Genomic DNA, 26,070 nt, shown 5'->3' on the forward strand with positions numbered 1-26,070 from the left:
TAATTGGTGTCTAACACCAATTACTTGCAGTGAACTGTGCTCACATGTTCCTCTTTACATCAAGCATGAGCTCGTTTCAACAATGAACTGTTCCACTGAACAATACACCGTGCAAGTGTGATCACCACAGTAACCACCATTTTGCCTTTCATGTTCTGGCTCTCGAATAATTCTAAAGATAAATGTCACAGTCACTCCCCAAATTCATCGATCTACTACACTGGTGCCATTATAAGACAACTACACAATACTCCCACCGCTGTGAACACTTATCCTTCAGTATTACTTTCATAAGCAGCGCATTTCCCACAGATATGTTAATTTTTTGTCCCAAGTTTTTACACTTCAAATCATGAAGCTATTTCATTTGTAATTTTCGATACCACACAAAAAAAAAGTGCTTATGCTTCTTCGAATGTGTTCAGAATGAAAAGGATAGAATAAATAATTTACTTGTTATTGAGCAACCAGCTCCAGTTGCTCCTAAAAAAAACAAAAATTACTTTTGCAGGGAACAGATACAGCAGCCTGTCCCTAGATAGAAGCACTGACCAAAAAGCTGAGTTTCAAGGTGCAGTGACACTCCCATATGCAAGGGCATGCCAGGACAACTCAGACCAGAATAAGGATGGGCAGCACCAAATAAGGTGTTTCTATTGAAATAAAGATTGCATCCGCCACACTCTACTAGATGTTCCTGCCAATATCTATATAGCATACTGTCGATATCTGGAAAAAGAAAAAAGAAATGAGCAGGAAACACTGCCATACATTTCTTGTACTTTGTCTGCACATTACTGTGTGCCCTTGATTCAGACCCACTTCTTTTCAATAAATGTCCAAAAATGATGTTCCCTTAATTTAAAAGCTTACAAGGAAAAAATATCACTAGCCCCCTCGAAGGCACTTCTCAGCGTCTTATGTGATCACTACCATAACAGTGTGGACTGTATGTGTAATGTACAGAAACACCCACGTTAAGTGGCATCAGAGAGATAAACATATGACAAAGAACACTGTTCCCAATGTGTTCGTTATCACTGTGTAATATCTGGGACATAAAAGCCCCTCGAATCAATGGGAATTCTGAGCCTTGCCCTTGGGTCAGGAGTTGGCCATCATTTCAGTGAAGCAGGATCTCAAATCTTGAAGGTACATCCTGCACTTCATTAAATTCAAGGCTGTCCCATACACCTAGGGAGGCGTGCTGATTTGTGTTCGCAATGGTGCCCAATCACAAACACATGTGAAGAATCCCTGAAAACTCCCGAAGTGTGGAAAGTGCCAAGAGCTGTAATCAAAAGCCTACTTGCCAGCGAAAGCATCATGCCTTTGCAGAACAGGCCAGAGAGAGGCAGCAGTGTGCTCCCATTTCAGTGAGGCATGCGGAGGGCATCTTTTTACCTTCCCCCTTGTGTTAGTCAAAGCGCCGTGAGCGTTAGGAGGAAAAGCGAGCGGCACGGGGTGCTTCGTGGGAGAGACGGTGGTGCGGCAGGGTCAACGCGTCTACACCACTTTGCAAAATAAAAAGTCAGAAACAAAAATAAAAAAGGACGAAAGATGAGAAACAAACTGCCACTGAAACTGCTGCAGCCAGAGTAACAACACACAGAAACAAATGCAAAACGGGAGGAATGTGTTAGCAGAACATTAGTCATGTCTGGCTGACAAAAGCGACATGTCGGAAACCAAACCCTAGAAAAATGGGGAGGGGGTCCCCTTTGCCAGTGCTATATTGCGAGCTTTGTGCACCCAGTGGTTCCAATACACAACAATTTCCAATAGTCAAACATGCTCAAACTGGCTCCTAAACAACCTCAACCCAAAATTATATCTAGAATGAAAGTAGAGAGATTGCGCACAGATATAGGAGTTTGTTCGACGACTGGAAGTTGTTTAGAGGGGTTGTGTTGCAGGCCAGTTGGTAATCCATTGTTCTAAAAGAGGTGCATCGGCACACCAACACATGTTGAGAGAAGTGCAAAGAGCAGAACACCATTATACTTGGCCACAGCTTTTCTTGGCAAAGAAAGGAAGACTATAGGGGCAGAGCGTCTATAACTGTGTTATTCCACCAAATAGTTCAGCCACATGACGGTGTGCCTGGCTGTGTGGCACGTTGATCTCCCTGCAGAAAGTGCATTTCGTCGTTGCTGCAGCTGGCGCCGTCTGTCGAAGATTCTTGTAACTAAACATGCCTAGAAAATTTGTTGCAATCAAGTAAACTATTTATTCCTCAGCTTTCAGTGTTGAAAGTTGACAGTTCGTGTTAGAAATAAGCCTTAAATAACAAATATTGACAATATACTATGTTTTAAGAAAAAACAGCAAGCAGGGATGACATTCCGCTGCGTGGGACGAGGCGAAGTATTTCAACTCCGTAGTTTCTGCTCCATTGCCAGAAAAAGTTCTTGTGGAGCATAACAACTAGTTTTATTGAAGCCCACATAAGACAGTGACCTATACTTTCGCACAAGCCATATGCAAACATGAAAAGATGCAACGACGAGAAAACAAACTATCAAAACAATAGTGAAAGCAAGGCATAGTGACAGCATGTGCTTCACATTTTACAACACTAGGTGTAACACCACTTCAGGAGTGGCCGCGTAACACAGAGCATAAAGAAGGCATAAAGAAGTGGCACGCTTTGCCACCCAACATCTGTGCCCACCATTGCACTTCTGCACATAGAGGGCGCCACACTTTGATGTGGCTTTGGGCGACTTAAAGGACCAGTGCCGATTGTGCAACAAATCGCTGAATCTTGCGTTACAAAGGTCTGGTAAGCAATGGTCATTTTTCCTCGTCTTTTTTACCTTTAGACAACTACTGCTCATAGCTGATCATTCAGACATGCATTGCTTTCACTGTCGTTTTTCTCATTTGTTTAGTCGTTACTCTGCGTTTGCATGTTTGTTTACACATGGTGAATGTGGAAAGCATAATCTGTTCAACAAAACTAGTTACAAGTGGCATTTTGTACTGCGTACTTCTCTTGTGTTTCACAACAATGCACCCCATTTAGAACACTGGGAGTTGACAGAGCAAATGCCCTCCTTATGACAGGAGCTGAAAGTGGATAAAAATCACACTGTACAAAACTGCTGGCAAAAGAGAGTACTGTGGCAATCTTATACAGCAACAATGAATGTTAAGAGGGTAGTTGTGCCTCCAATGTAAACAGGATTTCCACATTTGTTAAAGTTCCCCACTCAATTATGCAGTCCTTATACAAGTACTCTTGTTGAGTTTTGTTTCAATCAAAGCCAGACTGTGTAATGAAACCACTAGTATGACCCGGCCTGGCTTCCAGACTGCGTTCTGTGTTTTGCCACACCAGTAGCAACAGTTTCAGCAGCCCCTCGAGTGTCTCTCATTCCATTTCCTGCTCTACTGTCTACTGCTACGTTTACACGTGCGAGATTGGAGAGGGGGTTGGGGGGGGCATCGTTTGAACTTTACATTTAGATGATCGTAGCGAGGTTCTGGCAAGGGACTCTCTCTTGGGAGCAGTGGTCGCAGAGTTGGCTTCGCTGCCGTTGCCACCGACTCCTGTGCCTGAGGTAAGAGGAAAGAGACAACACGGGCGTTTTGGTGACACTTTGTTCGCTGGCTGCCTCTCAACGGTGCGGATGTTGGGGCTTCACCGCTTCTGCTGACGCTGCGCCGGCACGAAGGGCCATTCACGTGGCCAGCGCTATCCAGTGACCCAACACAGCGGCAGAACTCCTTGTAAAAGAAAGCGCAAGAACCTCGATCGTATGGCATCTTTTACGCTGCTGCAAAGTGTACTGAGCGATGGGCCCAATAGCCGGTTTCTAATTTTCACAGCTGCATGCATGGGGCCTGACCATATACGCATTCTGGTTGCGTTTACACCCTGGTTCCTTGTGAGTGATACCTTTGAGGAGATATTTCAGGTTTCAGTGAGTCTGTCACCATGGCTAACAAAAGTGCACTACAGGGCTAGCTTTTGTACGCTACACACAACTAGCAGACATCTAGGCAGGCAGAACACCTTGTCACGTGCACATAAAGCTTAGAAAAATGTTGGCCAACTGCCTCCCAACAAGGTTAGGTTAGGACTTCCCCAAATCGCGGGCGCCAATTTCAAGTTCTACAAGGGGCCATTCATTCTACTGCCATGGCGCCATTGGCCAAATACAGCTTGGACAAGCCAAAAAAAAAAAAAAGCCAAGCCAAGCCAAAGTCAAAGTCAAGCCAAGACAAATGGTACACTGCCTGGGAAGCCAAGCAATGCAGCCACACAGCAAGGAGCCAGCAAATGACTTGGCAGTACACATCTGTACACATGGGTGATGGGAAGACAAATTTTAAAATTTTAAATTAAACAAAGAAGAGTCAGTCACAAACATGAGGGTATCAGAAAAAAATTAACTCGGGGCGAGGAACAAATGGAAGCCAATGGGGGCGGGAAAGTGATCCACAGAAACAACCAAGCGCAACACAGCTGTGCAACACAACATACGCAGCCCAACCAGAGAAAGGAGAGAAGATAAAGGGAGAAAAAAACCCCAAAACACCATGCACAACAACAAACACAGATCAGTACACTAAAACAAAACGTGCCACAGAAAAACACAAAAGAGTTGCAGGGGGTGGGAGGGGGGGGGAGGAACCAAGGGTTAGCACAGTGAAAGCACGCCAACTCAACTCCCATTAATTGTTAATTCAGAATTAGAACTAAGCAGTCAGACTGTGTCTCAGGGATGGGCTGTCCGTGTGTCATCACGTCTGTGTTGTCATATGTTCGCTAATTAGGATGCTACGGGTCTCGCACCAGTTAATCCGAACGGGTTCCCGAAAGGAGGCAGCATCCAGGTATGATCGGCGCAGCAAGAGATCATCGAAATCAAACGAGCTTTTACTGCACGTCAACTGTTATCCGACAGGAGTGGTGACATGGTTACTATTTTTCTTTTTTCAACACTGAAGTGATTGTTCTATGCAAAGTGCTCCTAACCGATAGTGCACAACACAAGGAGCAAATGAGATTGAAAAATAAAGATTAAGGACCATTATTTAATTTTGAAGCTGCCAGCAGGCAGCACATCACACAATGATCAAACAAACAAGGGAACAGTAAGATTAAAAAACATTTCTGAGTTTATGGGCAGGGAAAGAGGTGGCACTTAGGGTAACAACAAAGAATCAGAACGAGCTAAAACGCCTTGGGAGAGGAGCTTCAAGAAAGGGATCAGTGCATGTTCACCACATCTTTCAAACCTCGGAATAAGCAGCGTGCAGTGTTTACTTCAGAATCAGGGGGGTGCACAGTACAGCCTTTAACTGGTCAGTCTGCTGGCGGATATGAGTAAAGCATGTCCTGCTAAGTGTCACTCAATGGTGCTAGAAACGAGTGCAAATCTGGGGGTTTTGTCACAAACTTTTATTTCATGCTGGCTGAGCAAGCAAAGCCAGACCTGACAGCAGTGACATGTTGTGTTCAAATCTTGACAGGCTGCTCCCCATAGGCAGGCTTTGTCACTTGGAGTGAACATACCGGGAAGTTATTTTAGTGAGAATAAACTCCAGGGGTCTTTAATTTTTCTTTCTCTCTCTTGCAGTCAGTCATGCCACCACAGTAAAATCTCGTTAACCGAAAGTCGCTTAGTTCAAACTTCATCATCATCATCAGCCTGACTAAGCCCACTGCAGGGCAAAGGCCTCTCCCATGTCTCTCCAATTAACCCCGTCTTTTGCCAGTTGTGGCCATCGTGTCCCCGCAAACTTAATGGTTTATGGGGGTTTAACGTCCCAAAGAGACTCTAGTGAAGGGCTCCGGAAATTTTGACCACCTGGGGTTCTTTAACGTGCGCCGACATCGCACAGTACACGGGCCTCTAGAATTTCACCTCCATCGAAACTCAGCCGCTGCAGCTGCGATCGAACCCGCGTCTTTCGGGTCAGCAGCCGAGCGACATAACCACTGAGCCACCGCAGCGGCGCATTAAAAAAAAGGCTCCCTCAATTTACATACAAAGTCTCTGCCTCCTTTGAGTATGACTTATTGAGAGTCGTAAAATCATCTTTTAATATATTTTAACACAGCAGACTGTCGCTGTTAGTATGGTGTTAGCATAGTTATTTTGCTGGTAGTGGCATAAAAAAATACCCTCCGGATAAACACAGTAACTGCTTACATGTTTTTCACACGCCAAACATGTGCTTTGATCTTGGCACTATTGCGTGACATTTTGTACACAATTGTGCGCAACTTTAAGAATGCAAAACAATGACTCTCTTACATTCTGAAACAAGCACACCTCCATAGGCCTAATAAGAATAGAAATGACAGAAACGGGCAACGTCAGAAAGGGACTAATGCGCACCGAAATCTTTGCACATCGACGTATCTGCATTTAAGGGGGGACACTGGTCTTGAAAAGAAAATTTTATTAATTTAGTCATAGTTATGAAATTTTCAGGGCACATGTATTTTTGTGTGCTGATTCTAGATATGTCATTTAATTTCATGTAAAACAATTCCTTGAGCACTTATGGACTTTTTATGCAAGTATTTTGCGGAGAGTTTTGAAGAAAATTTGCTGCAGGAAACTCGCTGAAATGTATGCCATTGGGTTCTCTTGACACCAAGGAATACAATAAGGGTAAAATTATCATCCTAGCTCTCATAGAACTTGAGTAATAGGGTACTGAAGCTACCACTTCACACACAGGAATACACATTTTCCTTCTCATTTCTGAAGCGACAACTTCAAAACTCTATAACTTAAGTTCTATGATAGGCAAGAAGACAATTTCACCCTTATTGTATTCCTTGGTGTCAAGAGAACCCAATGGCATACATTTCAGCGAGTTTCCCGCAGTAAATTTTCTTGAAAGCTCATCACAAAATACTAGCATAAAAAGTGCATAAGTGCTGAAGGAATTGTTTTACATGAAATTAAATGACATATTTAGAATCAGCACACAAAAATACATATTCCCTGAAGATTTCGTAACTGTGACTTCATTAATAAAAATTTTTTTTTCAAGACCAGTGTCCCCCCTTAACTGCACGTAAAAATGCAGCCACCGAAGCTGGGACAAAACCATGACTAAGGCTAAGCCCAAGAATAAAACTGAAAAGAACATTCCACACATCCCTGTAAGCACGGAGCAGATTTTCCTAGCTTTTTGTTTTCTTCGTCAGCCGTAAGAAGGATACAGGTGCGAGGCGATTACTGCGGTGAACACATCGCACCGAACTCAAGATGGAAAGAGCAAGAGCACAGGGCCCCAAGGAACTCCGCATAAATTCACTACAGACAGCCCTCACAAGTGGTGGAAGAGTTCGAAAGGTAATGAGGGAGATGGGGGGGGGGGAGGGGGGGGGGGGGGGAGGCGAGGGTAAAGCTTCCACAGAGCTTGCTGCTATGCGGGAAGAGGATGCACAACCCTAACCAGAGGTGCAGCGTTACCACCTATGGTAACAATATGCAGTGCATGTACACTCAAATAAGAGTGCAGAACGACAATTACAGACACACCAAAATTATAAACAAGGCAGTACAACAAAGGCCTATCCGTGAGATATGACATCATCCCTCAAGTAATACTCCATACCTAGGGCCTGTTAGTTGTACTCTAAAATTTAAAAAAGAAGTTAAAAAAAAGGGCTGAGGCTTAACTTGGTTAAGCCTGGAGAATGCGAAGCATCATCGTGTCGCGTAATTTGGAGGCGCACAACCACAGCGACGGCGCGAGGTGGGCCCCCGTTTCTCCACTGCCCTGACGTCATCGTGTCACGTGGTGTGACGTCATGTATCACGTGATTTGGAGGCGCACAACCACAGCGACGGCGCGAGGTGGGCCCCCGTTTCTCTACTGTCATGACGTCATCGTGTCACGTGGTGTGACGTCATGTATCACGTGATTTGGAGGCGCACAACCACAGCGACGGCGCGAGGTGGGCCCCCGTATCTCCACTGTCGTGACATCATCGTGTCACGTGGTGTGACGTCATGTATCACGTGATTTGGAGGCGCATAACCACGGTGAAGGGCTGAAGTGGTAGCTAAAGTAGTATGCTTCGCATAAAAATAAAACCAGTCCTGGAAGGCTGAGCAAGTACTATTAAGTGGTGCACCGACAGTAAGCCTGGAAGAAGCTTTCAGCACTAAGAGAAAGAGCAACCGGATTAAAATAAGCAGCATATGAGGAAACGAAGTGACAAAGGATCCTACGAACAGTGCGAACAACGAGATGAAAATGCATCGATCAATGATTGATGGTTTATTTCCTGCTGTCCATAATAGACACTAGGATAAACATCAAAACAGAAGAAAGCACTGAATCAGGGTGAAAGTGCACCGAAGTCTGACAGTGCAGGTGACATGGACTTGGCACGACAAAGTGATCGACAGCTTAGAGGAAGATTTTTAAATACTGCAAACATAAAAGCAGGATACCGCTATCATTCAAGGGAACACGCACATCGGGAACTAGTGGTTATGGGTCAAAGTAACATTGCAATGAAATGTTTATAAAGCGCGTCGGATAGGGGAGGACTTCACCATTCGAATGAAACAATCAGTACCTGTCGTCTCAATGCCTGTCGCCGTGTCTGGGAAAGAAATTGGTTGAGTGCTAGGTGCTGAAGAGTCTACTTGCTGCAACCCTTCGGCTGTTCCTATTTTTGCTTTGGTTTTTCTTGTTGTCAAGAGTTTATACCATTTTTATTACTTCTGCTAGTTTCTTCTTGGTTGGTTCTTATTTGTTTGTTTTTATTCATATTTTGAAGCATTTTTTCCCTCAACCACCTCAGGCCTTGCACGGCCAAAAACGTGTTCCCTACAACACTGTCATGCTTTTTTGTACACCTTCACCTCCCCTTTTGTGTTTGCTCCTGTTTTGATGTTCAACCCGGCCTGCATTAAACGCATCTCGACGATGTGCTTCAATGGTCTGTTTCCATTCTAGAAACAGACTACTGGCTGAGAGTCGGTGCCTGCCTCGGTTGATCACTATGCCGCCTGGCCCATCCTTCTTCGAGCTTTGTGCAGAAAACACAACTTGGTAACTACAAATCCCATCAACACCAGAACCACTCAGTCTGGGTCACAGGTTCCGCATGCATTCAGCACTGATGAAACAACGAAGAATTCCCATGTTGCCAACCTGCTGCATGGACACAGCTAAGTCTAGATGCAACCATGTCTGGGAAGATCGTAAGCAAGCTTGCTATGATTCAGAAGACAAGAAAGAGCAGCATGCTGCGCTATCATATCACATTTGTATTTGTTTCGTTTTCACCCTCAGAGATGGTTTCCCTTTTAAAGGAAGCACAGCTGGCAACCATAACATTTCGCAGCATCTTTGGCTAAACCTACCTCTGGTTGCAGTCAAAATGGAAGCCACCCACTCAGTCCTTTCACACCCAGCAGACGCACTAAGCGGTGAAGCACGTATGCATTCTCGCACATGTACGTGCCTCGCACGTTCACGCATTCTCAAATGAGCACATGAACGCGATACCTATTCCACTCACTACTTGCTGCTGTGTCGCTAATTGAGAGTGGTACAGTGCATCCCTGGCCTAGATCAGAGTTAGATCAGAGCCAGATCGGAGCCATTTGTACTTTTTTTTTTCCCCTGTGTGCTCACTTGCCGTGGACTATACAACATTCTGGTGCTGCTGTCAAGTTACTGTAGGGTGCGTCGACCTCTGTCAAGCCTTCTCTCTGGCTTTTTGTCGGCGCACCCAACATCCTCAAGATGTTGAATAAAATTGAATTGAATATCGGAGCCATATCGGAGTTAGATCGGAGTCGGATCGGAGCCGGATCGGAGCCAGATCAGAGCCAGATCAGAGCCAGATCGGAGCCAGATCGGAGCCAGATCAGAACCAGACCGGAGAGCCAGATCGGAGCCAAACCGGAACCAGACCGGAGCCAGACCGGAGCCAGACCGGAGCCAGACCGGAGCCAGACCGGAGCCAGACCGGAGCCAGACCAGAGCCAGATCGAAGACAGATCGAAGAGTGATCGGAGCCAAATTGGAGCCAGATTGGAGCCAGATTGGAGTCGCAGCAGCAAGCTCTGTAGGAAGGTGTTATGAATGCCAAAGGCCATGGGGAGAGAGATGGTGGAACAGTTAGAACCTACCCACGGGAGCAGCAGTAGCAGCAGGCGCATCGGCAGCAGTGGTGGCGTTGTTGTTGGCAGTGGGAGGAGGAGGGGCCGGCGTTTTCGCAGCCGACAGGGACGGAGAGAAAAAAAACAGGTCCAGGAGAGACATGGCGCGGTGACGCCGCCCTTTACCTTCTTTCTTGGCCGCCGGCTGCGGCCCGTTGGTGGCAGCAGCAGCAGCTGGGGGGGCAGCGGCAGCCGTTGAGCCCAAGTCGGCCGGCAGCACAGGCGGCCCGTTTTCAGAGCTCGCAGGTGTGGACGTCGTGAAAAACGGTGGGGATCCCGCAGCACCAGCATTCGTTGGTGTCAACTGCAGGCCCGGGTCAGGCTCCTCAAAAGTCACCGGCTCTGCACAATCGAAAGATGCATCCCAAATCTCGTTAACAATAGCTAGTAGCAATGGCTGAAATAGCTTTATGGCTTGGTTTATCGGGTTTAACGTTCCAAAGCAACTCGGGCTACGAGGAACATCATAGTGGAGGGCTCCTAATAATTTTGGCCACCTGGGGATCTTTAACATGCACTGACACCGCACAGTACCTTTAGCATTTCGCCTCCATCGAATGCAACCATCACGGCTGGGATCCAACCTGCTTCTTTCAGGTCAGCAGCCGAGTACCATAACCACTGAGCCACTGCGGCAGATTCAACGGATGAAATAAGTAGGCGGTCGGAGTTCTTCGGGACAATGTTCACCGCCTGTGTCTTGGCCACTCTCCCGTAGTGGGTATGTGCCATTTTATTTTAGGCCAACCAACTAACAATGGAGCCAGACTGGAACCATTGGAACCGGAACCGGAACCTTTTGACCACAATGGTCCCAAAGCTCTCCATTAACTGCTACCCTAAACTTGCATGTTTCTAACCCTACCACTTCCCATAATCTCTGCTACTCTCGGCTCAGTCATGAAGAGAAAGCCAGCAACACAAATGAATAATGCACTGAATCAACAACTCTCAACAAATGCTCACCTGCAAACAAATATATACAGGTGCACGAACAGCCAAAAAAAAGGAGGCAAAGACAGGATTCCTTACCTACAAGATGAAGCAGAAACGTGCTGCCTCGTTCTTGTGTAACGACCCAATAGGCTCACTAGCCCATATACATTGTCTTCTTGATGCCCCACAAAGAACCCAGAGGCATATGTATACAACTGCCTTACATCCGCATTTTCAAAAATGGGCAAACAGCTACTCAGCGTTCTTATCATCGAGTTGGCTCACATTTTCACCTTGTTACCATGCACCTGTCAAGGACAACTTTCCTCCCATTGCCTCCTATCTTCCTCCAGTGTGTTTTCTCTCAGGGTCTCTAGGTCTAGGCCTGGAGGGACGTATTCACCAATGGTTTCCTGGACCTGGGTGAACCACCTGTGTATTTACTAGGTACCGGTGCGAAGCTCCATGGGATGCAGGAGTGATGCACAATTCGGCAAGAGACGAAGAGAAGAGGGCGGGTACCTGGCTTCTCGGAACCCGTCTGTCGCGCGGCCGCAAACTGGCGCAGGAGCGTCTCGACGTCGAGTGCGTCGCACTGCTGCCGGAACTCAGCGTGCACCTGCCCCACGAGGGCATGGCTGCTGTCGAGGACGCGAGCGTAGCCCGCCAGGAACTCCTTCATGTGCTCCAGGTGGCCCACCTCCAGCTCCTGGAACCGCTGACACGAGCCGGCCATGCGCCGCTCAAAGTCCGCCCGCACCACACCGTGCCGCTCCACTAGGTGCCGGTACTCCTCGCATGCCTGCGTTCGTCGAACATTACCATGGAATCTCTCGCAGAGCAGCAAGCCGTGGTTTCACACTTAGCAAGCAGCATTGTGGAGGCTATGAAAGTAGTGCGCCCACAAAAGCATACTGTTCCGCCATATATCACTTGTACTTTCTGAAGCCTCGGCGCGGGTTTGGACGAAAATATGAAGTGGTATAAGACACCATGCCTGGCATGACAAATCACGAACAAGGCAGTCAGGCTTTCAGTTGCTGAACACCCTGATTATACAGAGAATTCTGTTTTTATCTGGGGGATTTCAAACATTCCTGTGAGCAAACTACTGGCCTAATCGAGAGCAAACTTCCCTCACGGGGTAGCATATTATGGTCTACGTTCTTTGAGACGTAATTAAACATCGGTACTTGCCTGCATTTCCTGAAATTAAGAAAAAACTGCTGTCAACTGCGAGTAAAGCTGTCGCAGACGCGAGCTATACGCGAGCCGAGCAGCTGGTTTGACAGGGTGCGCCATCTGCCGGAAGGCGAGATTCGACGAGCAGACAAGCCATATCTTCAATGCCAGCGCGCTACCCTCCCACCCACTGAGCCGGGGCGTCGTTTGCCTCGCTTTCCGGCAGATGGCGCGCCCTGTCAAACCAGCTGCTCGGCTCGCGTATAGCTCGCGTCTGCGACGGCTTTACTCGCAGTTGACAGCAGTTTTTTCTTAATTCCAGGAAATGCAGGCAAATTACGTCTCAAAGAATGCAGACCATAATATGCTACCCCGTCAGCGAAGCTTGCTCTCGATTAGGCCAGCAGTTTGCTCACAGGAATTTTTTAAAATCCCCCAGATAAAAACAGAATTCTTTGTATAACTTTCCCTGATGATGAACTGCTTTTTGGGCACGGATGGAGCCAATGCAAATAGGCACGCCAGCCTTGTACTAAATGCCGCCACGTCACACACACTTCTCAAGGTAGGTTAAGGGGAGAACAGAAACGTGGTAAGAGGTAAAACAAAGTGCAAGATTCTGCCAGTCATGGTACTCGAGCTTTACCGTAATGAAAGACGCTTGTCTGTGCTTTAGACTTATGACCAACTATTTCTCGGGTATCGATGCAGCCGAAGCAAAGAGGCGAGTTCGCACTGGCAGCATTGCATGCTATGCATGAAATGAAGTATAGCAAATTTCACCAATGTTTTTTTGGATTATTATGCAACATCAAAGTGCCAGATGTCTGGATCACATAAGTGCCCACGCCGTCCTTTCCTGACATGAACCTGAGGCGAAAAAGTAGTAGAGAAAGGAGCGTGCAATTTGGCGTCATGCTAAACGGTGAAAGCAGCAAGGGCAAGTGTTGCTGTCTTGTTGGGAGTCTTTGGATCACAATCACATTCCTATCATGCCACTGCCCTTGTCACTTCTCGTTAGCAGAGCAGTGGATGAGGAGAATGGAAGGCTGAGTCAGGTCAGGTCAGGTCAGGAGTGGCCTGGACCTGGCCTGTAACTACGATCGACAAAGCAGGCTGAAACGCCCAAGCTAGCCTAGCGATGAACACTGGCACTAACAACAAATGCCTTTATTTATTTTTTTTAGATACTACCAGTCCTTTCCAGGACTAAGGTAGGAGTGGAAACATTACATTGTATAGTGACAGAAATACCAAGACAACTAATACAAACAAACAAACCCGTAACAAAAAATGCTTACTAAGTACTACACAAATGGTCATAAAGCAGAGACGAAAGCAGAGACGAAAGCAGAGAGATTGCAGCAGAGAGTCAAAGAGTGTCGCAGCATAATACGTAACAATATGTAACAATACGTATGATACGCAACAATAAGTTTCAATGGTCAACAGGTCTAGTGCCCAGAACTTTGCCCTGTGTTACCCCCTTCTGTACTGCCACAATTACAACAAAAAGTCGCAATTACTGACGACTGATTTTATTGGCACAAAGGCGCTTTGGGCATTTTGTGGCGCATAAGCAACTAAGGCTACCATGCACCAAATGCAGGACTGAAAAAAAAAAAAAAAATTGTGGTTCTGCTGAATGAATACAATTTTTTAAATAACATTTCCTTCGTTTCAGTGCACATCAGGTACAGTGGAACCTCGATTATACGACGTTCAGGGGACCGCGTGAAACCGTCGTATAATCCGGGTGTCGTATAATCGAAAATCAAGCGTGGTATTTTTAACATCTGAACTTCATCGTCATCTTTTTTTTTTTTTTTTCGGAACACAAATGCAGCACATTTTTGCTGGCAGAGGGCTAGTCTTCAACAAACAAGATAAAATGGCCCTTGAGACTGCGTGAGCAGCGGCTCGCGCGGTTTTCTTGATAGGTGGAAAGATTAAGGCGCACCGGTTATCCACTGGCTAAAGTGTACCTACCGTATTTACTCGATTCTAAGCACCCCTTTTTTTCACGATCGCGATGCCCAAAGTGAAAGGGGGTGCTTAGATTCGAAAAATCTAAACTGACCCCCCCCCCCCCCCGGGCCCCTCTTTTCGTTGCGAAATCTCGATGAAACGGGCGCGAGAAAAAACATTTTATTTAGGAAACATTCAAAAGAAAAATAGCTGCAGACAGTTCTGTGCCGCCATCTGTCTTGTAGTGTCCGAACGCAGCAACACAAAAAGCGCCGTGGACGCCGCTCTCCTCGCTTCGGCCCCGCTTATCTGCTTTTTCATCAGCGTCCGCTCCGGCGGACGCATTTGTTGCTGCGAGGCGCGTCTTATCTTTTCTCTTTATCTTTCCTCTGATCTTTTAACTGTCTTCTATCTGCACTTGGCAGCGGTGGTGGCTAGGCAGGCCCGTGCAATTTCCTTTTCATCCTTCTCTCAGTCACAACAACAACAACGCACAGGCCGCGCCTCCTCGGGACTCCGACTGCACAGGCTCGACGAAAAAGAGAGCAAGTGCGTGCACTTGGCGGCCTCGGCAACGCTCTCTTCCGCACAAAAAAGGGGGTGCTTAGATTCGCATGCAAAGTTTTTTTTCAGAAATTTTTTTCCGAAAATAGGGGGGGTGTTAGATTCGGGGGGTGCTTAGAATCGCGAAAATACGGTACATCCCGGCCTGCGTTTGCTGATGACCTTTTTTGACGGACGGTACGAGCCAAACGCCGTACGAAGCGGGGTCCTTGTAAACTTTGCGTCGTATAACCGAGTTTTTTAATGCATTGTCTCTATGGGGGTTTTGCCGGGACCGCACAAATTCGTCGTAAAATGCGGGTCGTCGCATGACCGGGGAACGTATAATCGAGGTTCCACTGTAATGGCATAAAATGCATAAAAGAGCACTGTATACAAGAGCTGGTGTACAGGGCCCTACTGTGAAAGTTAGTGCACCCACACCGGAAAAGTTCATATATTTGTTACAGCTGCAGTAATTTGGGAAAATTGGCACGTCACGAATTAATGACAGTGAGCATTCAGTCCACTCTGTGCCCTTTATTTCTTATTTACACAGTCTGCTCGTCCTTCTTAGGATCAGGCAGGAGGAGTTGTGAAAAAATTTTCCGCTTTTTGACGACCCACAGTCAGGCAACGCAGCGCATTGCAGTGTTCCACGTTTGGCGAAACATAGCACGAGCAGTACGCCCAAGTGAAATGCTGAGCACTGCTTTCAGTATCACAATGAGCATTAGGCTGCTTCCCTTGGTGCATAAAATGGGCAGTTGCAAGAGGAGTGCACTCATGGCTGTGTTCCAAACACTCTGTCGCCCCTGTCACCTAGCCTTTATTTTTGCACATCCCTTTCAGGCGCCATTTTTTGTTTTGACTGAAATCAATCATTTTTTTCACATAAGTAGTATACATGGGCGTCCGGAGGGGGGGGCAAGGGGGGGCGGTTGCACCCCCCTGGAAAATCACTCACTCGAACCGTGAGTGATGGTCGCACGCCAGGGGCGGTGGTGCGCTCAGTCAAAAGGGTAAAAGCAGCCCCGCATGGTCACATCTGCGAAATGCCGCGTCCGGGCGTGCGTCGTTCCGCCGTTTTCAAACCACGCCATCGTTAGCTCTACTGAAGGGCGACCTGTTCCAGACATACAGCGGCACCGGCGAGCATGTGTTTCGAGCCGCCTTGAGATGGGTGTCTGTTTCTTTGATCTCTAGAGAGATAGCGACACGGAGGCAGACAGTGCACGGGGCATCTTGTTTTCGCCTATCGTTACGCCGGTCACCGATGAATTCTTAAGGAGGGAAGGACAAATCAGCCGTGTCCACCCCTGCTTTGTCGGGCTGCTCAGGGGCAAGCGGGCGATGAGTTGGCGCCGCCGCCGCTCGCCGTCTCCTCCGATCCACGGGTAGCGCAGTTCGGTAGAAGCGCCGCTTTCAGAATCTCCGGCAAAGGGGATTAGCTGCTTTTGTTCACGGCGACGCAGTCTCCCAAGGCGCCCCCACACCAGCGTTCTTTGCGTCTTCTGCGAAAACCAGCGCCTTTGGTCAACGCAGCCCGATGGCGCCTGCCTGGCTCGCCTGTCACCTCTGGCTGGGCCTCAAATCACAACAGCGCCCATGTACTGTGCGTGTCAGTGCATGGTAAAGAGACCCAGGTGGTCGACATTACCCGGAACTCTGTACTACTCCATCCCTCATAGCCTGAGTCGTTTTGGGGCTCTGAACCCCATAAAAACACAAAAACAAATTTTCCGACCGGAGTGGCGAGTGTCCCTTCCCCTCGGAAGTTGCACGGCGTTCCTTTCACCCCCAAAGTGCGCATTCGGGGATACTGTGGCAAGTAAGCCCTCGCACGTGTGCGCGCCTCTGTGTTTGTGCTTGGGTGTTTTTAGTGGCCGGTTGTCAGCGAAGCTGAGAACAACCAAGACAGCGGACGAGAAAACGACGAGCGGCGAGCAGTGTGTGTGGGGTTGCTCGACTGTGCGGATGCGCAAGCAAGATGGAGCGAGGCGCATGAAGCTGCAAGCGTGCATTTATCTTGTAAATAAGTTTTCGTTGTATATATAGTCATCTTTTGTTTTCAACGTACGCGTTCAACAGTTTTTCCAATCAATGTGTATGATGAGTGTGCACCGAGAGCGTGTAATGAAGCACAGAAGTGAATTTATCACACGTGTAATTACGCAATTCGCCCAGAAAAATCCGAGGCGCCTACAGTTGCTGTTCAAGGAAGACTGACTGAGTGACTGTAGTTGCGTGTTTGCGAACATATTGTGCTGTGTGCTGGTCATCAATCCGGGTGAGTCGAGAACCTGTATGCAGGAAGACTAAGCACTCTTCTCCACGAAGTGATATAGCATCTTTTTGCATTTTTTATTAATTTTAGTTGTTTCTTCGTTGATAAACTCCAATGTACCTCTCCTAGCCGCGCTTTAATTTGCTGTTTGTAATTTTTCTTTCATGTGTGCATTTTGTTTAATTTTTATTTATATATAAATAAATAAATTTACTCCACAAATAGCGCCTTTTTGCTACGAACATACCCCCCCCCCCCCCGGGGCACCAACGGGGCCCCCCCCTGCAAAAAATTCTGCGGACGCCCTTGGTAGTATATTCAGGCCTCAAGAAAGGGAATTTGTTGGTTTTCGAGCGTGAAAGACCAGCAGGTAAGTTCTGACAACGATGTGGAGAACTCCGTACAAATTGGTACTATTTGTTAGAAATAGTACCATCGAAATGTTCTCGTGTGTCAGGCAAACATCCTAGGGATCGTGGAATCACTTTGTGTTTTGAAGACGCACATTACGCTCGAAACTGAGCAAAAATAATCGATGATTTCACTCGCGGCAAAATCTCTCTGCACAAAAACGGCGGGCAAAGTGCTACCTAGCGCACTGTTATGTGAAATATTACTCACTGCGTTCGCTACATGGTACCAAAAAACAACTCATTTGCAACAATAGGGGTACTGAATTTGACTGAAATAATAAAATCACTGTTAAGTGCTCCATTTTCCTAGAAACAGCTGTAATAAGGGAGTAATTACTCATTGGCATCCACCCAAGCGCAGCCATACGGCTACAAAGGAAAGCTATACAGCTTTCTCAGAAACTTCGTAGTTAAAGAAAAATTCGCCCTGGTCCGGGGTTCGAACACGGGACCACCGCTTCACCGGAGCAGTCGCTCTACCAATTGAGCTAACCGGGACGGCAAGCTTATGGTAGGGCGAGAGCAAATTGATCAAGAACTCGAAGTGGGAACAGTGTTGGTCAAATGTTTAGCGGAATCCCCCAAGGTAGAGTAAATTTGTTCCCACTTCGAGTTCTTGATCAATTCGCTCTCGCCCTACCATAAGCTTGCCGTCCCGGTTAGCTTAATTGGTAGAGCGACTGCTCCGGTGAAGCGGTGGTCCCGGGTTCGAACCCCGGACCAGGACGAATTTTTCTTTAACTATGAAGTTTCTGAGAAAGCTGTATAGCTTTCCTTTGTAGCCGTATGGCTGCGCTTGGGTGGATGCCAATGAGTAATTACTCCCTTATTACAAATTTACTCCACCTTGGGGGATTCCCCTAAACATTTTACCAAACAGCTGTAATTTTGCCGCTTACGCAATTGTGTACAAAGCGCCTCAAAGGGATATGAGGACTGGCCCACTACATCTATCAAACAACAAGACTAGCTTGTCATCAGCCAGGCACATTTGCAATGTGCAAAGCAGGGCTCCTCACCTTTCGGGCCTTCGCCTCGGCCTTGTCGAGGTCCCGGGGCGAGGACTCTCGGCGGAGCTTCTCGAGTTCGAGGCAGCGGGCAGCGTAGGCCTCGCGGGCCTTCGCCAGGGCCCCCGTGGTCTGCTGCAGTCCCTGCACCACCTCCAGTGTGGGGGCTTCCTCCTCTTTCACCTGCTTGTGCCGCCTGTGCTGTTCTTCACAGTAGCGCTGCACCTGCGTCATTCCATGCACACCTCCGCTGTTGTTATGCTGAACACAGGAGCGTAAACGCAGGCCTCATCTAAAACCCCCTCACTGTGCCGCAGGTCGCCAGTGGGTCGTGTCACGCATGCAAGCTGTGCAGCCACAAGTTCATCGTCACGCGAAGAAGCCATGGGTAGTCCTGTAAATTTCTAAGATCTCATGAAAATTCCACATGTAAGGTTGCCTACTGCCATATGTTGGCGGCTCAAAGAACAAATACCATATTTTTCACTGTATAAGACGCGGCTTTTTTGTCAAAAGTCTTGCTGGTGCGCCCTATGCAATGGTGCGTCTTATACGCGAATTTTTCGAGTTTTTTTTTTGCGAGTTCAGAAATTACTCAGGTTCATGCTCAAGCTTTTTTCAAGGAAAAAATATCGCTGCCAATAATGCGGTTGTAACATGGTTAATACTTCAATACGGGGACCGCCGTGTGCCACTTTTTCAGGTGAACTTTATCATGAAACGGCGGGGATGACGACTTCCGGAATCACAAACGTGTGGCCGTTTCGGAGGCCGCAGGCAAAAGTAATGCGAAATGCCAAAAGATGGCAACAATCGTGCTTCCCGCCATTATCAAGACAAGCCGGCGTTCTTTTTTAACCACCCTTTGCAACTGTGTTTGCTCTGGGTACGTAGTACGTACTTAGTGCGAAGAGAATGTTTCAGCCACGTTGCCTCCAGAAATGGGCGAACTTTTTGATAGCGCATCTGAAGATGAAGACTTCGAAGGTTTTAAGTAGAAATAAAATGTTGTTGTGGACATATGGGAGAGCTTCTTTGTTTTTTCTTTCTTTTTTGCTAAAACCTGGGCGGGTATGGCATGAGTGTTGCCTTTTTCGATCACTTGGCGTTGCTTAAGAATTTCTCACAGTGAAGGTGTATTTTGCGATGGTCGCACAAGCGTGTTTAATTAAGCCTCACTAGCCTAACTGGGTCAATTGGGGTGCGTCTTATACACCGGATAATACGGTAAGCTGTTTTGCTAGTAGCCCACTGGTGGGTCACACCGTCAAAAATTTTATTAAGGCGGCTGGCCCATTGGTGGGCTACACTAACAAGGGTCCGGGCTCCTATGATCCCTGCCGCAGTGAACGTGTCAAACGGCGGACCTCACCTCGCGGACCAGGTCCTGCAGCTGGGCGACCATCTGCGCGTGTAGCGAGGACAGCTTCTCGGATGTGATGCGCAACACCCCCCAGAGGGGTCCGAAGGTGCCCGTCGAGCAGGAGCCGGCTGCCTGGCGGGCAAGCTTCGACAGCAGCTTCGAGTGGGACTCCTCCACCACCGACCTGGGAACGCGGGGGCACGGGCGCCAACGTTCACTTCGACTCCTAGGCCAGACTTTTTCACTCACCACAGCCCCGCACAAGAGACTGAACTTGGCTCGCACCATGCTAGCGCGAACCCTTTACTCTGTGCCCACATGCTGGCACGGGGAGAGCGCATATCTGTGCGCACAACGTTTAAGGGGACACTGAAGATAACTCCATGCAATTCATGCTCTTGATTGTATGGCTATGAAATTGACAGCAGGGCTCTTTCTGCCAATGTTGATGTTTGTCCGGCAGCATCATTTATTACCGAGAAAAGTAGTAGTAGTAGTAGTGGTTTTTATTTGCATTGAATATGGAAGGTAAAATAATTTTTTCTACCCCAGCATCTGCTATCACTGCAGGAAGCACCTGAGCTGGGGCAGCGGAAATAAAAGATAGCAGGCACTGTGTAGGAGTGAAAGGAAAGAGGGGAGGGGATAGTATAAAGGACAGGGGGAGGGGTACACCAACAATAAATCTATTTACATATAAACATGATAAATATACACAGGTCGCACGCGCGTGAAGGTCTGGTAGAACACAACCAAGAAAATTGCATTTTATGAATTTTCTGACCACTGCACTCAAACTACTTGTGAAGTACATTCATTATTACAGCGCAACGACGGCACAAAACAAGAGTACAACAGCCCCCCTCTTGTTTTGTACCGTCGTTGCGCTGTAATAATGAATGTAGGTAACCAACTCGCCCAAAACGTTGTATTATGGTACTTGTGAACGCTACACCGAAAAAGACTCCGTGACCAACATTCTCAAGTTCGTTGCAGAGTAGCCAAGCCTCCGTGATCCGTGCCTGAAAAACGATGTCTATGCAGTGCAGTCTACTTGCACAAACGGCCGATGATGGTGAAACCCTTATTTTGTTCTTTGAACTTTTCTAGTTCACAGAAGCTCAGTTTTCAGTGAAAAGTAGCCTCTTTGTTGGAAGAACGCATTAACCTATCAATGCAGGCCAACTTCAATTTGTCCTCAAGATAACCCCCACTTGCTTGCTCCATGAAGCTCTGCTTATCTGCAGTGCATCTCCAACGCAAGCGGAAGTGTGCAGAGGCCACTCCCAGATGAGGAGGCATCGCCCCAACACGCAATCACAGCACTACTGCGTAGCAGCAAGGCAGCTCTGATCCCCCCCTTCTGAAGGCATTGTTCTCGGGGCCCATTGTTCCCCCTTCAAAGGCTAGTCTGGCGGGACAGACAAAGAAATGGAAATGAACCTCGTGAATGGGATGGGGGGGGCAGAAGCTCCGCTCAAACATAAACAGTAATTGGGGGACATGACAGACCACCTGCCTAGGCTGATGGATGTGTCACGCACTTGATGCAGTGTGTTCGGAAGCACCTGAAAGGTGTAACGTGTGGTTCTGTTCCCACCTCGTGTGGGAACTCGCACGCAACACACGAGACTGAGCACTTTTCTCCACTGCCCTCACGTGCGTGCTGGCAAGCTTGTCTACACTTTTGTCTACTTCCATTGCACCCACTACTTACCCTTTAGGTCAATAGGGGATATTCAAAATTCCGCAAGTGCGCTTTCCCACATGACTATGTTGCCCCAAACAAGATGGCCGACTCCGCTATAAAGGAACTACGTGGCCTACAGGACAGGCGCTAAAGGTGTGGATAGAATGCAAGAAACGTATTTTGGAAGAATCAAACAAAAAACCAGTCTTTCTTGCTTTGTTTCAGCTGTAAACGCATGGTCAGCCATCTTGTTTGGGACAACATTGTTATGCGGGAAAGCGCACTTGCGGAATTTTGAATATACCCTATTAGATTACCATCAAGGGCACTGTGCAGAAAGAACCGATGGTGGCCATGCGAATCTGAGAACAGGTGCAGTCGCCACCTGTACGCTTGGAAGGCGAGCTAAAATCTGGGGCAGCTGCACGGAGAACTTTGTTCTCGATAAACTCCCAAGATCACCCTCAAGAAAAAAACATGCCCAAAGTGGGTCAAACAGGGCCTAGCGGTGGCTTTTGTCTCATTTCTTCTTCCCCACTCACCTTTACTGTATCAACCACCGTTGCACTACATCCTTCTCCATGCTGTGAGTGCCTCTATACACAGGCACGTGTGTACACTTCTATCCTTCCCATTTGTCAAAAGGTAACTGCTCTTTCAACAGGGACTCTTGACATGGCAAGGTTGATTTCCTCCTCCAAATACCATCATTTCACATTTTCATACTTCACCTGTTCTTTCCCCAACTACTGTTTTGTTAACTGTTTATATGGCATGAACATATGGCATATTTTTAATCTGAGTTGCTGTGTTCTAGCCTTTCTTCGTTGTCATGGCGCGGCCTCCTCACAGGCTCTCGTTCCCTCAAAGCCGGTTTCACAGAGCCAACGCTGTCGATCCACTGTTGTGTGTATGTGCGTGTATGTTTTTCAGTAACTAGGATGCCCTTCCTAGCCTCCCAAGACCGTCGCCCATCTATTTTATTTTTACTCAGTTCTTCCCTTAAAATTCCTTCTGAGCTACTGCTTCATTCGAATTCTATTTGATTAGCTGTCAACTTGCTATACACCATAAGCTGGAGCATTTGCTTGTGGTTCCTTTTTCACTGCCACTGAAAGAGCCACTCGGACATGAGCAGCAATATGAACATTTCATACACCATCCAATCACTGCTTGAAACACAATTTCTGAGCACCCACATCATTCTCGGTAACTTTTATGGGTACATTTTTTTTTTTTTTTTTTTTTAGTACAGGGGACAGCTGCTTTTAAGCCGAATTCACAGATATTTTGGTCTTGGGTGGTTCCCATCTCACAGACAGTCCACCAAACCAAAGATTAGGGTCTCTTCTTGATAACTTCTTGCAAGCAGGTACCTCCGTCATTAAATTATTACTGTGTAAAATGCTCATTCACTCCTCAGCAAAATATGCTTCCCTAGTATAGCAGTGAAGCCAAGTTCACCTAATCGTTAGAAATTACACATAATATCTTCATTTCATTATTTCTAATTATGACTGACCTGTCAGTATAACTTGAATGAAAGCAAGCCTTCACCTGCCGTCCCTTGCATATGATCGCAAACTATCTAACTTTTAACACTATACTTCACTTTCCTTACCCAACTCATTCTGCTTCTTCAATTTATATCCTCTAAACTTGATCCCACTCATTAAATAAAAATTCTTACTGCCACTGAGTGGAATGTTACTGCTTCTCTTTCTAAAGCCTACAGGTAGCCAATAAATTAATGAACGAACAAATAAACAGTCGCCTATTTTCTTTACATTCACAGCAGAGTTAGTGACACGATAAGTACACTGCTTAGGTCACTTTCACAGCCCAAGGAAGCCAAAAGCTCAGCTTAGTTGGGCTATGCTTTCTAGTAGACGTGAGGCTACTGCACATAAATGAAGCCATGTGACTGGCTTAGTTTAACCATGTTGCCAAGCAACATGACCTGTCAAGTGTGAAGACAGTGGCATGAGGTTTCTAGTGGGCCACAGGCAGTAATTTCTCCTTGCTTGTGCTTTATGAACAGATAGATAGGAGCTCTGAAGCACACACGAAAGGTCAGATGGTCTACTGACGAGTTTTGTTTGCAACATATGCTTTTAATTACAATTTCATCTGTGCTTCTTCTATGAAAATCCAATACTGCTCCAAGCTGAAAGCTCAACTGTGGTTACAATTGATGCAGAAAAGAAATTAACTACAGCATCCAGTTTCTTGAGTTTCCTGCGATCTCCACTCCAACAGGAAGCTGAGACGGCTGCAAAGGCTTTTAACAATCGTCCAAAACAAGTAATGGGAGAGAAAAACAAGGCACAGAGTTCTGCTAAAATTCTATGAAAAGGTTTCTACGTGAAGAAAGAGGAACTTTGGTCAAGCTCATCGAGAAAGCCACTGCAGCACTGTGAAAAAAGAAGTTTTACCTTCTTTGCAGTCTTTGAGCAAGGACATTGATAACAACTTAGAATAACTAAGAAAAACAAAGCCGGCCACCTCACCTCTCGCGGAAGAATTCCGCCAAGTCCTTGGCCGCAAGATAGCCATATTTCATGTTGTGGTAGAGCACATCGAAGCCATTGTTCTTGTCTCCCTGTGAGAGAAGAGAGAGTAGCAGAAAATTAACAAGACATATTTTTTTTTCAATAAAAACAGCGCAGTAGACGGGACCAAGAAGAGACACAGGCGCTGTTCAAAGCCCAGATCACCGAACCACTTTAGCACATAGACACTGCTGCTGCCTCAAGACACCAGCTACAAATATGTGGTACTGCAATTTGCATGTAAACCTTCATTCGAAAAAAATTCAATTGCAAGTCTTCCCTTGAAAATTGATAGATGAGCGCATGCACATGCATTACAGCCATTTAAGTCGGAGTGTTCTTTGTTTCCAACCTCAAGTGAAGTCTGCATTTCTGTTGTGATAGTGAGCACAAATGAGGATTACCGCACCTGTAACCATGATGATGTGGCTACAGTTAATAATAATTACCTTCTGCCACCTTTCTGGAAATTCTCCCAAAATTAGCCTTTACATTTTAAGCAAACAAGCAAACAGAGGTTGAGCGCCGGACGCGTAATTCGGAGGTCATGGGTTCGGGTCCCACCGGCGGCGTGTGGTTGTTTTTTCTTCTGCTTTTCTGGTCAACTAGCTTTAAGCGATAGCATATTCATTGATATTCTGAATTGATCAACACCACAAAATAAAATAAATTAAAAAAAATCCCCTGTGCCCCTTGGTTTCTGTGGCTGTTGGCTTCTTTCACCTTTACATTTTTGTCGAGAATAGGTACAAGCATTGCAGGAAAGCCATAGTGCATTCTGTGACGGCTCAGAGATCGCGGTAGCCACACTCAGGTAATGGCCTGCTCCCTTGGCCAATTACACTCGGCATCCCTCGCTGCTTTTGTTGCTTTGCGTGCTGCTACAGTCACTTATTTTCTTTTTTACACTGGGCAGCACGCTCAAGAGTCCCTTGCTGCTTTCATTGCTGAATGCACCATAGCGCTTGTCCACTGTTCTTCAGCCTTGCCAACACATTTGGTCGTCTTGGCCACTTTCTCACCTTCACGTGCAGCTAAATAAACCTACCACTGGCAACATAGCACAGTCATGGCAGCACTACTGCTGCCGAATGTTTGTGAGTTCGGAGGTGTGGAATGAATGGATGCACGATGATAATGATTTAGCTGCCCGCAAGTGCCTGTACCATTTGTAATACAGCCGAGTTGTCTGAAGGCTGAACAATAAAGACAGAACCGCTTCATTTGCACAGACATTCATTTGAATCCCATAAGGGTGTTGGGGTAGGTAAGTTCTTTCTCTGCTGGATAACATCTGGAGAGAAAACCTTGGAATTTTTTGGCTCCAGTTTCAGCGTCAGCTCTGCCATGGTCGCAGAATGACACTTGTCTGCGTTTAGTAAGAAAGCAAGCTAAAAGCACTTTATGCTTAAATTGACAGGCAGATTACTAAACATCGAAACACCGTACCTGGAATGTCATTAAATGCAAAGTAGCAAGCTCACACATACCAGCAATCTCCATTTTAGCAATCTTTAAAAAGCAGCTCTAGTGCTACGTTTCAGGTATCTTGGTCAGACATTCTTCACCACACAGGGTTTAACATAAGCACAAAACCCATGACAATCACTCTCAAGCTATGGTAAGGTTTGGCACTTCCTGTAATTATCCCAAGGAAAAAGACATGATTACAGAACATTTAATATAAAGTTGCACTTACATATGCTGCTGCTAAGAAAACGCCACTCACATATTTCATAACCACACGCTTTTTACACTGCTAACAAAGCTTTTATGTATAAGAAAGCTCCTTGTCACACACAACCTGCCACAAACACCTGCTCTGGCTTACGGTTTACGAGGTTTAATGTCATGAAGTGACTTAGGCTATGAGGGATGCCATTGTGTAGGGCTCCGGGTAATTTCGACCACGTGGGGTACTTTAACATGCACTGACATTGCGCTGTACAGGTACTCTAGCATTTCA

General features: G+C 46.7%; 1 protein-coding gene across 3 annotated transcripts in view; it reads right to left on the reverse strand.

Annotated features, from left to right (window-relative positions):
* Nucleotides 1-26,070, reverse strand: part of LOC149365761 (F-BAR domain only protein 2) — a 70,848-nt gene that overhangs the window by 35,600 nt on the left and 9,178 nt on the right. For 2 of the 3 annotated variants that reach the window (XM_089545801.1, XM_089545810.1), the window contains exons 2-7: nt 24,063-24,154; nt 19,872-20,046; nt 18,512-18,724; nt 11,622-11,901; nt 10,134-10,505; nt 3,466-3,561 (exon numbers count right to left, since the gene is read on the reverse strand). In XM_089545801.1, coding sequence (XP_089401927.1) covers nt 3,466-3,561; nt 10,134-10,505; nt 11,622-11,901; nt 18,512-18,724; nt 19,872-20,046; nt 24,063-24,154 — 1,228 coding nt within the window. The remainder of the gene's footprint in view (nt 1-3,465; nt 3,562-10,133; nt 10,506-11,621; nt 11,902-18,511; nt 18,725-19,871; nt 20,047-24,062; nt 24,155-26,070) is intronic. The other variant, XM_089545819.1, reaches the window with a different exon arrangement.

Source organism: Amblyomma mixtum, chromosome 1 (assembly GCF_055824585.1).
Source record: "Amblyomma mixtum isolate Tamu chromosome 1, ASM5582458v1, whole genome shotgun sequence".
Taxonomy (NCBI): domain Eukaryota; kingdom Metazoa; phylum Arthropoda; class Arachnida; order Ixodida; family Ixodidae; genus Amblyomma; species Amblyomma mixtum.